This window comes from Notamacropus eugenii, chromosome X (genome assembly GCF_028372415.1).
Source record: "Notamacropus eugenii isolate mMacEug1 chromosome X, mMacEug1.pri_v2, whole genome shotgun sequence".
Lineage (NCBI taxonomy): Eukaryota > Metazoa > Chordata > Mammalia > Diprotodontia > Macropodidae > Notamacropus > Notamacropus eugenii.
Window position 1 is genome coordinate 92,751,965 of NC_092879.1, and position 12,130 is coordinate 92,764,094.

The 12,130-nt window shown below is 43.2% G+C and overlaps 1 protein-coding gene across 5 annotated transcripts in view; it reads right to left on the reverse strand.

The window, feature by feature from the left end:
• Window positions 1–4,461: 4,461 nt before the first annotated feature.
• TAF7L (TATA-box binding protein associated factor 7 like) overlaps window positions 4,462–12,130 on the reverse strand; it is a 28,451-nt gene continuing 20,782 nt past the window's right edge. For 3 of the 5 annotated variants that reach the window (XR_011971107.1, XR_011971108.1, XM_072626415.1), the window contains 2 exons: window positions 8,280–8,365; window positions 4,462–4,691 (listed from right to left, as the gene is read on the reverse strand). Coding sequence is in view for 3 of the 5 variants with exons in the window: in XM_072626415.1 (XP_072482516.1) it covers window positions 8,282–8,365 (84 nt within the window). In the remaining 2 variants the exon portion in view is untranslated. Of the gene's footprint in view, window positions 4,692–8,275; window positions 8,366–12,130 lie in introns of those variants that run through there. The other 2 variants (XM_072626417.1, XM_072626418.1) reach the window with 1 other exon arrangement.

A 12,130-nucleotide genomic window follows, 5' to 3' on the forward strand; every position in this document is an offset into this window, starting at 1 on the left:
CTCTGCTCTTCTTGACACAAGAGTGCTCCTGGAGGGTGCCAGCCCTCCTCAGCTTGGCCTAGAGCAAAGAGTTTTCACCTTAATCTAAAAGTAGCAATCTAGTGAGGCCTGTGGACCCCTTTCTCAGAATCATATTGTTAAAATGCATAAAATAAAACACATGGAATTACCAAGGAAACTAGTTAAATTGAAATAGTTTTCAAAATATTAAAAATGCACACAGAAGTCCACAGACTCTCTTCTAGCAACTTCTCTGGCAGCAGGAGCTCATTTTCTTCATGAAAGGTGTACATGGAACATACCTGTTCCCCCTACCCCCAGCCTCAGAGCAGCCCTCACTTCCTTGAGGATCTAGCTCAAGAAGCCTCAGATGCTACTGCGCTCCTTCCCTACCCTGTGTTCAACCTGGATTTACTGTCTGTACATATTTACACATATACACACCCATATGTACCTACATGTAGCCAAACATGAGTCTCAGTACAGAGCTAAAGCTTGTATATCCAGTGGCTGTGTGTGCATGAAATTAGACTGCCATTAGAACCGAAACTCCTTGGGAAGGACTGTCCCATTTGACTTTGTATCCCCAATCCTGGCACCTGGATGCTTCATGTATGTTTGCTAATTGACAGTGATTCACAACCAACACAGATTGCTCACGGGAACACAGACCTTCCACCTGGGCCGGATGAAGAGCAGGAAAGGCATTCAAAGCTGCTACCTGCCTCTAAGGCCAGGGTGGCCCTCAAGAGCTGACTGTTCAGATTTCAGTGTGAGCTTTTATACCTCAGAAAGTGGCAAAAGCTACAAACCAGGGCTTGTTGATTATCTCCGCTTAAGACAGTGCTGCAGATTTAACTAAGTCTGTCATGCATACATCTTTTTTTCTGGAGAAGAGAGGCTCAGGGATTTGCTTCCAGTTTCTGCCGAGGCCTCAGCCTCTGCCCCTTGGGCACCTCCTCTCCCAGCTGTCACCAGGAAGGACGAGGGCCAGAATTACCAGCAGAGGACACTGCCTCTGTGCCCAGCATCCTCTGATAGGCACCATAGGAGAGCTGAAGTATTATACTATCTCTAAGTGACATAGCGCTTTTCATGGGAGCCATATTATTTGAAAACACTCAGTCCCACATTTATTAAAGGCCTACCTAAGTGGGCAAGGCCCTGTGCTGGAGTTATTGAAACTAAAATTGTCCTTGTTCACAAAACACTTACACAGTCCTGGAAGAGCAGGAGGACAACATGGACACAGCGACTAGAAGTTTATTTAAAGAAAGAGAAAGAACAAACAGCTGGGAGGAGGGGCACAGTGTGGGGAAAAGTGAGAATCTGGAATGGCTTCCTGTAGGAGATGGCAGCTGACCTAAGTCTGGAAGAAAGTTACTGCTACTAAGGAGGCAGACGAAGCCCAGCAACACAGATAACAGATTTAGAGCTTGACAGATGAGGAAACTGAGGCCCACACGTACACAGGCAGTAAGTACATAAGGTGGGATTTGAATCAAGGTCTTCCTGAGTCCAAGCCCAATACCCCATCAACTACAGCATGCTGCCTCTCAAAAGTAAATGGAGGTGATGGGGAATGAATTCATTGCTAAGTTGGGGAACAATGACCAGTCCAGTTTGGCTCAAACGCAGAGGGGAAAGAGTGATGAGAGATAAGGCTGTCAGAAGCCATCTGGAGGAGGGGGCTGGGGGTGGGCAGGGAAGAGTCATTTATACAGTACTTGCTGTGTTCTGGGTATTATAGTAAGACCTACAACATGCTGGCTTTCTTTTCCCTTGCCCTATAGAAGTAGTTTTTATTTCTCACCCCAGTTCCTTCCAGAGGGACCCACCTACCCACCCCAGAAGGAGAAACCAAACCTGCCATTGGTATCCCTTCCTTCCTGCTGATGCATCCTTTAAGCTCTGCCTCATCACCTCCCCCCCCTTCCCCCAAGCACACTTTCTACCCAAGCCCGAGAAGCCTGGGAGGCCAAAGAATATCCTGCAGAAGCCCAACCTCTCTCCCTCTCAAGCTAGAGACAAAAGGTCATTTAGCCTCCCCTCATACAGTTCACCTCCCACCATTTTAAGAAGGGTTTTTCTAAAGAACATGGAGCATTGGGGTAAGCAAATCAAGGTGAAAAATTGAGGTCACTGGCCAAGAGCTTCACTTCTCCCCTCCTTTTCTCACATCACTCCAATGTCTTCTGCCGCTATCTCCTCCTTTACCGTCTCACAAGAAGAGATGGGGAAGAGACATTAAGGACTTCCTATGTGCCACACTGTGCTCAGCACTTTTTACATGTTACTTCATTTAATTCTCACAACCACCCTTGGAGGTAGGTGCTTTTATCCCCATTTTACAGCTGATGAAACTAAGGCAGACAGAGGTTAAGTGACATGCCCAGGGCCTTATCGAAGGGCTAAGTATCTGAGGCTGGATTTGAACTCAGGTGCACAAGTGATCCCATTCCATCCTGCTTTCTCCAGCAGATAGTCCTGCTATCATGCCCATTGTCTTCCTCATGTTCAATATCTTCTTCTCTACTGCTGGCAAATATGACCATGTGTCTCCTCCATCGTCAAAAGACCTCACCTGATCCCTGCGTGCCCAATAGGTGCTTCCACTTTCTCTCCTCTTGTCCTTAACTCTTGACAGTGTGGTCTCTGAGCTCATGGTTCACCTGAAGCTGCTCCCTGAAGTTCCCAATGCTCTCTGTGATCACCCCATCTAATGGCCTTTTCCAGTCTTCACCCTTTTTGACCTCTCTACATCCTGTGACACTGTCTTCCCTCTAGGTTTCCATGATTCTCCATCCTAGTTCTCCTATCCATCTGACTGCTCCTTCTCAGCCTCCTCTGCTGGATCTTTATCCATATCACACGTGCTAGGTGGAGGAATTCCCCCAGGCCTCTGTCCTGGGCCCTCTCCTCTCCTCCTTCTATACTATTTCACTTGGTGATCTCCTAAGCTCTGAGGATTCAGTTACTATCTCTCTAGTAATGACTCTCAGATCTGGTCATCCTGCCCTAACCTCCAGACTTGCATCTCTAACTGTCGTTAGACATCTCAAACTGGATGTTTTGTAGACATCTTAAACTCAGTGTGTCTCAAATGGAACTCATTATCCTTCCTTCCAAACATACCACCTTGCTAACTTTCCCATTACTCTCACAGGCACCCCCCCCCCCCATTTACCCAGTGACAACCTCAGCGTCACTTTTCCTCACCCCTTATGGCCAATCTGTTGCCAAGCTCCATCGAGTCTATTCTCCTAACAGCTCACCTATGCCCCTTTCTCTCCTCTAACCTCACCCCACCGAGGGGCAGGCCTCATCACCTCACTCCTGGACCAGTACAATGGCTTGCTGGGGGGTGAGATGTATGCCTATTTCAAATTTCTCCCCACTCCAATCCACCCTCCCCTCAGCTGTCAAGGCAATCTTCCTAAATACACATCTAACTATGTCCCTCCCTGCAATCAATAAACTGCAATGGCTCCCTATCACTTCTAAGTTACATGACATGAGATGTTAATCAAGTATGGTTTGGTGGAGGGGAAGGGAGGGAGGAGGAGAGGGTGATGAGATATCACTAGTTGGACTTTTCTGTGCACTGTGTGAAGTCCTTGTTCATGTGCTAAATGTTGGCACAGACTTGCTGGGGGCCAGGGGAGCGTTCCAACATATTCAGTCATGCTAGGAAACTCAATATAGCAGACTATCCTGTCATTTATGTACCTGCTATCATTGAGTAAATATCTTTACTGGTTTTGCTCCTTTATTTTTTTCAAACATCGTGTACCTAAATTCTCCGTCTGCCTTTTCTGTCAGTCATCTAAATTGTTCTTAGGTCAAGGTGGACTTTGTTCCTCCAGGTAAGAAAGTACACAAATGCTACCCCCCTCCCCCAACCCCCAACTTGTGCTATACCTCCTGTGTTACTCTCTTGACTGGGCCTTCCTGTTCCTGATGATTCGGAGATAATAAAAAGGTCAACTAGCACATCTCACCATTTTGACTTAAGAAATTTATCAGAAATTACCTCCAGGTCTAAATATACAGTGCAGCATTCAAATCTGTCATCAGTTACAAGAAACAACAAAGAAACTGTCTATATCCAAACCACTGGAAACTTGGAATTTGAATAAAAAGGGTGAAGCTGATGAATAATTCAGACTGGACAGATGTTTGCCCATAGAGAAGCCCAGCAAGGTAATGACTCATCATTTGAGGAAACCTTTCCCACCTTGGATCTTTATTTCATGACTCGAGCAGACCTAAATGACTTTGTTTAGAATCTTGGCCTAGCCAAAAATCAAGCTGAACTTTTAGTATTGAGACTCAAAGGAAGGAATCTCATGTAACAGGGAATAGAATACATTTGAAACAAAAACTTCTCAAACCACCTTCAGTATGTAAAACAGCCTTGGTGAATATGTGAGAATCTCAAAGAAATCTCTTTTACTCGGATTGCAACTTGGTTACAGCAAATACAACTGCTTTATTTGTAAACAGGGAAGAACAGTCAAAGAAAACATTAAACAATACTGGCCTTAAAGGAAAGAATTTCAAGGAAAAAACCATGGCAAGCCAACAATTCGAAGAAGAAAAGTTTTCTTACCACCGCTGCACATTATAAACTTGGTTTAATGAAAAATTTTGTGAAGACAATAGACTGAAAAAATGCAGGTTTTCTTTATCTGAAAAATAAATTTCCAAGAATCAATCAATTGAAATCAAAGAATGGATGTTTGGGGCTTCTCAAATAAGGGAAATGGTCAAAGATGCCCATTCTGAAACAGTTAAATTAAGTTGAAGGGGCTGCATGGAGGTAACTAATGACTAAACACTTTTGGGGGAATCTAAAAGCAGAAACGAATGCCCAAAAGTCAATGATCTTCTCAAAGCCTATAAAGTATAAATTTAGGGGCTATGATATATTACTCAAGATTTATTTTTAAATTAACATTTGGAATATTTCCCAGAAAACTAAGTGCTATCAGTGGAATGCTTCTATCTAAGTAGCTCCAGAATGGAAAACCCAGGGTAGGGAAGGTGGAGATCAAGCTGGCTGTCTACTGTGGGAAGCTGAAAAGGGATGTTGTACAGGTGAAACAGAACAGAAAATCATCAATAGTTAAAATTTAGGTGAGTTGAACAATCTCAAATTTTGTTTAGAAAAAAATCAAATATAAAATGATTTCTGTGACAACAGTGGTTGAAAGACAAAACTTAAAACAGTATGTGTAATCAGCATTAAAAACCCCATTAGGTTCACCTGCTTTTATGGGTGTAAGAGGGGAAAAAAAGCTGAGTTTTATTGTTTAGTGTTATTTTTGCCAATAGTTTGCATTTATAGAGTGCTTTGGGGCTTAAAAAGAGCTTTTACCCCTGATGCGTGTGATGTGGTATCCTTAGAGCTGTTTTAATTTGTATTGCTTTGATTTGAAAGAATTTTTCTTCAAGCAATTATTAACAATTTCTGTTTCTTTTTTTGAAAAATTATCTATTTGTATCCTTTGACAATTTTTCCACTGTAGACTGGGTAATTACCTCTATTTATGAATTTTTAATAACTCCTTCTATACTTTGGATGTCAAGTCTTTATCATTTATATCTAAAATAAGTATTTCTTCCAATCTCTTTCCCTTTTTATTTTATAGTTTTCCCTTGTAAAGGAATGTTTAATTTGAATACATTCAAACACAACTTAACTCCTATGTCCCTAATAATTCCTTTAATTTATTGAATATAAACAAACAGAACAGAACAAATGAAAGATGCTGTGGTAAACCTGAAAAGACATGGCAACTGGTTGTAAATGGGAAGTGGAGAGGGCAAGAGCCGAGGATGACAAACAAGTTGGGAATGTGGGTGACAAGAAGAATGGTAAAGAGGGGGTAGAACTGGGGAAGAAACTAAGAAACTGAATTTTGGCCATGATGAATCTGAGTTAACCAATGGGACATCTGAGCTGGAGATCACCAGCAGGGAGGCGGTGTGGTGGGACTGCTGTTCTGGATCAAGGCTGGGGGTGCAGAGACAGACTTGGGGGCCACCCTCAGAGAGAAAGTGACTGAACCCACAGGACCGACGAGACCACTTGAGGACTGAAAGTACAGAACGAAGAGGATCTCGAAGAACATTATGGTAAGTGGACAGAAGGCAGAAGACACAAAGGACCCATCTTCTGAGTAGTGCCACAGAAGCCAAGGGAGAAAAAGAGAATCCAGAAGGGGTGGTTGACCAAATGCAATCCTACAGAGAGGTCAAGGAGAAGGAGGAATGAGAGAAAGTTGATGGACTTAGCAGCTATGTGATGACTTGAAACTTCACTGGAAATAGTTTCAGGCCATTGGTACAGAGGGTCATCAGATTACAGGCGACAGAGTGGAAGGTGAAAGTGGAAAAAATCCCAGATACAATGAGTTTAGGTGACTCCTTATAAATATCTGTCTGTGAAAGGCAGGAAAGATATTGGATGGTAAATTGTGGGGATGGCAGTGAAAGGTTTTTAAGGATGGTGGAGACATGGAAATGTTTATCAGTGGTATGGAAGAGGCCAGTGGATGACGAGAGAATGAAGATAAGAGGTGGAAGAGAATAATCAAAAGGGAAAGTTCGGGGAAGGCAGTGAAGACAAGAACACGAGGATTGGCACTGATAAAAAAAGAGGGCATTCTGTCTCAGAAACTGAAGAGAAGTAGATTATGGAAAGCTGACAGAGATAGGGTGTGAGGCACAGAGTAGAGGAGACGAAGGTCTTGATGGATGGCATTTATTTTCAATTGAGATGCTCTGCTGAAGGAGAACTGTGGTGTAAAGGGACTGGAGGAGGGTTTAGAGGAGTTACTGGGGGCACCATGACAGCTAATTACAGAAAAATAGCAGGACTGCCCCAAACATCATTGTTAACTCCTAGTGACCCTCCCTCCCCCGAAAAAGACCCCCCCCAAAACCCTGTCCACAAATAAGTAAACTATCTGTGGTTTTCCTGAGTAGCGACCAGGATTCTGTGAGGAGCAGAGGAGGATGGTAAGGGGATCCTGGGGCAAGGTGGCTGTTGTAAAACATGAGGCACCACAGAATAAGAGGGAAAGGGATTCAAAGGTACATGGCAGCATACCGTTCAACTGGTTAAGACTGATAACAGATGAATAAAGGGAAGTTTAGGAATAAGGCAGCAGAGTAGGAAGGCTATAATTAAAAGATTTCAAAAGGAATGGGTGGGTGGTAAGATCTAGAATCTAGACAATCTAGATCATCCTGGCGGAGGTTTGAAAAAAAAGATTATGGGGCTTGAGGAAACTGGTGGACTGAGAAGCCAAGAGTAAGGAACAGGGAATGGGAAGGAGATAAAGACTGTGAACCACGTACTTAACTCCTCAGAAGAGGGAGAAAGAACATACCAGAGGCCAACAGAGCACTATGTTAAGGATCTAGACCAGGTGATAGAAAGAGATGGAGTAATCCTCTATGAAGGAGAAAGAAGTTCCTGAGTAATAGCAGCATAGAGATAGCTTGGGAATAGCAGCCGCTGCCTTCTCCTCCTCCTCCCCCTGGTCCTGTGCGAGAGTGTGTAAGGGGAGACCCCGTTGCTAGAGAGGGTATAGCAAGGGAAACAACCACTCCCAGAGGATCCGCATTTCCATCAATGGCAGAAAATGGAAAAAATGAAAGTGTGAGATGGAGAGATCAAGAAAGTATTGGAGTTTTTATAAAAAAGGAGGGCTCCAAAAGGCAGGATGAAATAAGAAGACCAAGGAGGGTATGGGGCAGTTGAGGGCTAGGGCTCAGGTTGATAAGGCTGAAAAGATAGGAGAACCTAGCAAGGGGATGAGGTTTTCATGGCAGTTGACAGCAATTTGGCAACATAGAAAAAGAGAAGTAGGACTTGGGAGTTTGTCTGACACAGAACCAGTTGAATGAAGTGCCCAAACTCCAAGGTCTTGTGATGGCTGACCAGGGCATCAGTTTGGGGTCAGGGATGGCAGCTTTCCCAGCTGGTCACACCAAATGCTAGGGAAGGTGGGCTGTAGGCCTCAGGTTCTGTCTAGACATCTAGGTCAAGAAACGTATAGCATTTAGGCCTCCCAGGCTAGAGTTAACTCATGGTGGGTCTTGGCCCCACAGCTTCATTATCCTAAGATGGTGGAAGATAAATCCCACCCAACATTTAGTACCAATGTGAGTGCCTGTAAGCACAGATACTCTAGTACCTTTAAAGATCAGGATGGCTGCTAGAAAAATTGCTCAGGATTTCAAAAAAAAAAAAAAAGTAGACTTACCTCTATTGCTTCTTGTCTCCTGAGCCTGGGGATTTTGGATGGTCCTGGCTCCTCCTCTTCAGAGGCAATTTACTGCCTTGGGCTTCCTGAAGATCACAGGATTACAGATTTAGAGTTGGAAGGAACTTTAGAGATCATGTAGTTCAACCCTTTCATTTAACAGATATGGAACCTGAGACCCAAAGAGATTAAGCAACTTGTCCAAGGCAATAAGTGGCAAAGGAGGGACTCAATTCAGGCCCTTGTGACTCCAAATCCAGTCCTTTGTCCACTGTACCACCTTGCTTCTCAATTTATACAATGCTTTAAATTATTAAAAGTACTTTACATGCAGTATCTTATTGGATTACTATTTCACATCCCATGATTGATCTCTTTTTGGCCCTTGAGATCAAACTGCCAGATTCCTGTGGATCACAAATCCTGGCTATGATGAAGTTGAGAAATATGGCACCTTTTACATCTTTGCTGCTACAGAAAAGTTGCCACTAAGAAATTTAACTTTCTTTTTAAAAAAAAAGTTGGCATGTATTTCTAATCAGGTATAGTCAGGAATGCAATCTGGAAGTCAAGCTCTACAGAAGTGAAGGCTGGAAGACAACTGAGAGTCTGAGTAGGTTGTCAGGAGATGAACTAGGTAGGGTGGGTCTTAGCTTAGAGGTTGTTTTAAAAATATATTTCCATAGTGTTTAGGCACTGCACGGTTAAATAAGAGCTAACATTTATATAGCCCAATGTGCCTTGATCCTCGCAACAACCCTGTGAGATAGTTGCTATTATCACCTCCATTTTAGAGATGAGGAAACTGAGGCAAAAAGTTGTCTCTAAGGCCAAGACCAGACTCTTGAGTTGGACTGTTTATCCATTTCTGAGACTCTGGTGGCAGCAAACAACAGCAGATGGCAACTGGGACCTTGGACTAAAATCACTCAGCGCCAGGTCCTTAGTCACATTCCCAGATTCCAAGGAATGAGACATCCCCATAAAACACAGCACCCTTCTCTCAATTTCATAGTCCTTTCCAGTACAGGCCTTCCAGCACTTTAATTACTCAGAATTTCTAACAGACTTAGTTGAGATCTTATAGAGATTCTGGATCCCCTCTGAGTGCAGACCCCCTGTTGCTTCTAGCTCCCTAAGGCCCTGCATCTTTTAATGAGGTGAGTCCTGCTGGGCAAAGTCCACCTACTGCTTATCACTTCTCAACTGCATAACTGTGCTGCCCTGTCAGCAGGCAAGTCTCCAAGAATGGGGAAAGTAGCACACATTTCACTGACCCTATAGAGAGTCTAGCACAAAATCAAGTGCAGGTACACAGCTTGTATTCTTTGTTATGATTAAAGAAATAGCCCATTTCTGGTTTCCACATGGTAAACAGCAATTTGTGTTTACAGAATGAACTGAGCCACTCTCCTTTCTAAAGCTGAAATGAGGCCTAGAGCAGAGGGAAGATGGATGCTGGAGGAGGAAATAGAAAGCAAAACTTTGGCTTCAGTTTTTTCTTTAAGTTTTATTGATGCCTTTTCTTTTTACACCAGTCACTTCACAATAGACCACACCCCCCCCATGACACAAAAGAACAATTATGCAATTCCAACACAACCCACATCTGAGAGAGTATACAGCATGCCATATCAGTAGTCCTCAGTTTCTTTATGGAAAATAATGTTTCATCATCTGTGCTTTGGGAACAAGCTTAGCCTTTTCATCAGAGTTCAGTTGGTTTTTAGTGTTTTTTGAAAAACTGTATTATTGTCTACCTCAGTTCACGAGTCCTGCAAAGTTCTTTGAATTCCTCAGGCACTAGCATTCCATTCCTACCAGCTTGATCGGCTACTCCCTAATCTCTGGGCATCCATTTTGTTTTGTTTTGCTTTTTTTGCTACTATAAATGTTATTACTATTTTGGTATACATGGGAACTCTGGCATTGACTTCCTTGGGTCATACGCCCAACAGTGGCATAGTTGGGTGAGAACATTTTTTCACACCTAATTCCAAATTGTTTTCTACTATCACTGAACCAATCTATATCTCCCACAATGTTTTAATATGTGTCTGGCTTCTAGTAGCCCTTCCCATATTGACTTTTTCACTCTTTTAACCATCTTTGCTACTTTGATAGATATGGGGTGAAACATCAGAATTCCTTTCTCTTATCATTAAGTGATTCTGAATGTTTTTTTCATGTAGTTTTTTGATAATTTGCGAGTATTCTTTTGAAAGCTGTTTGTCCATATCCTTTGAGTACTTTGGTCAGAAAGGGCATCACCTGCAGAAAGGGCTTTGCCTTGCTCACAGCGATTTCAGTGTTACACTTTCTCTTCCCTTAAAGAAGACTGAACCAGTCTGACCCTACCTGACCCCTGAAAGTGGATGGTATGCACTGAGACAATAAGGCAGTGACTGGGTTACAACACTTTGACCTTAATGAACTTCCCTAGGATGATCTCTCCATGGGGATACTAGTCTTTTAGTTGGCATCAGTCACTATCTACTCCAAACCTGCCATGAAGGCCTATAGATTGAAAGAGATGATGAGAGGCAGCGGCAGCAGACCATGTAACTCCTGCTCTCTGATCACCAGAAGGATCCTCAAGTGCCCATACCCCAAAAGGATATGAGGAAGAAGAATGCTACTATGGGATTTAGTTAGGACTTCCTAATTTTTCCTGGATTTGAAGATCTCAGTAACCAAAATAAGACTCTGGTCAGGTCTTATATTTGAAACAGGTCCAAAAGTATTCTAGCCCTATTCTCAGAAGCAAAAGGCTAAGCTACCTAACTCGGTACTGCACATAAATTTCTCTGTTCCAGAAAATCGAAGAATATTCTTTACAGGGGAGCTCTCTGGAGCCTTTGGAGAGCAAAGGCAGCCCATGAGTCTCCCTGTGTTGTCTCCTATTGGCACTTCAGCCATGCAACAATGAAAAGGACACCTGACCTTGGTACAAGGAGTATATCCTCTAAAGTTAAAGACAAAAAAACACACATATCACTTAGGTACAAATGAATTCTTCTCCTTCCAAAACTTTACAAGGTTTCCACTTCTGACAAGACAAAAGCAGGGACTACGAGGAGTACAGAGCTATACTAACAAGGAGGGGTGCTGGACAGTGTGACAGAGCAAATGAGAAACCATCCTTGGGGAGGCGAGCCTGGTCGACAAGAATGATGGGCAGCCTCCATGTAAAATCTGCTTCCTTTCATTCAGCCAGGACATCCATGAAGGCTGTTCTCCAATATCACATCATGATGTAGAGAAGTTTCTAGGTTCCTGACAGCTGTGCTAGGTGGTCCTATGCCAAGCTGGAAAAGCTTCTGGTGATGGTAGGTTCTAGTCTGCATGTTCAGGATCCAAGGACCAGCTTCCCTGCTGCCCTACACCCATGGGAGCCTGAGAAATTCTTTTTCTGAGGTCTGTTTAAGAATCAGGCCCAATCCCTCTCAAGATGTTCTGTGACAGTAGTAGAACTGGAACTGCCTTTTAAAATCCCTTTTCTATCTACTCCCCAAATCCCCAATCTTGTCTGATTAATTTGAGGAGTGCCTGGTCCATGAGGAGATCATCAGAAGAGCTCTTTCCTTTTTCTACTGAGGCTCCAATCTAATTGGAAGGTTTCCTCTTTCTGTGCCTGAAAAGCTTCCAGTAGGAAATATTCTTTCTCTTCCTGGGACAACCCCTACTAAAAGAATGGGGTCCCGTTCTTCAGCACAAGATTTCCAAAACCATTTGAAAAACCACTAGTTGAGAAATTTTCAACAAAGTACAAACAGATAGTGGCATACCTTCAAACCCAGGTGGGGATGGGGAGGAACGGCAGAAGTCACACTTTTCCTCTGCTGGAGGTG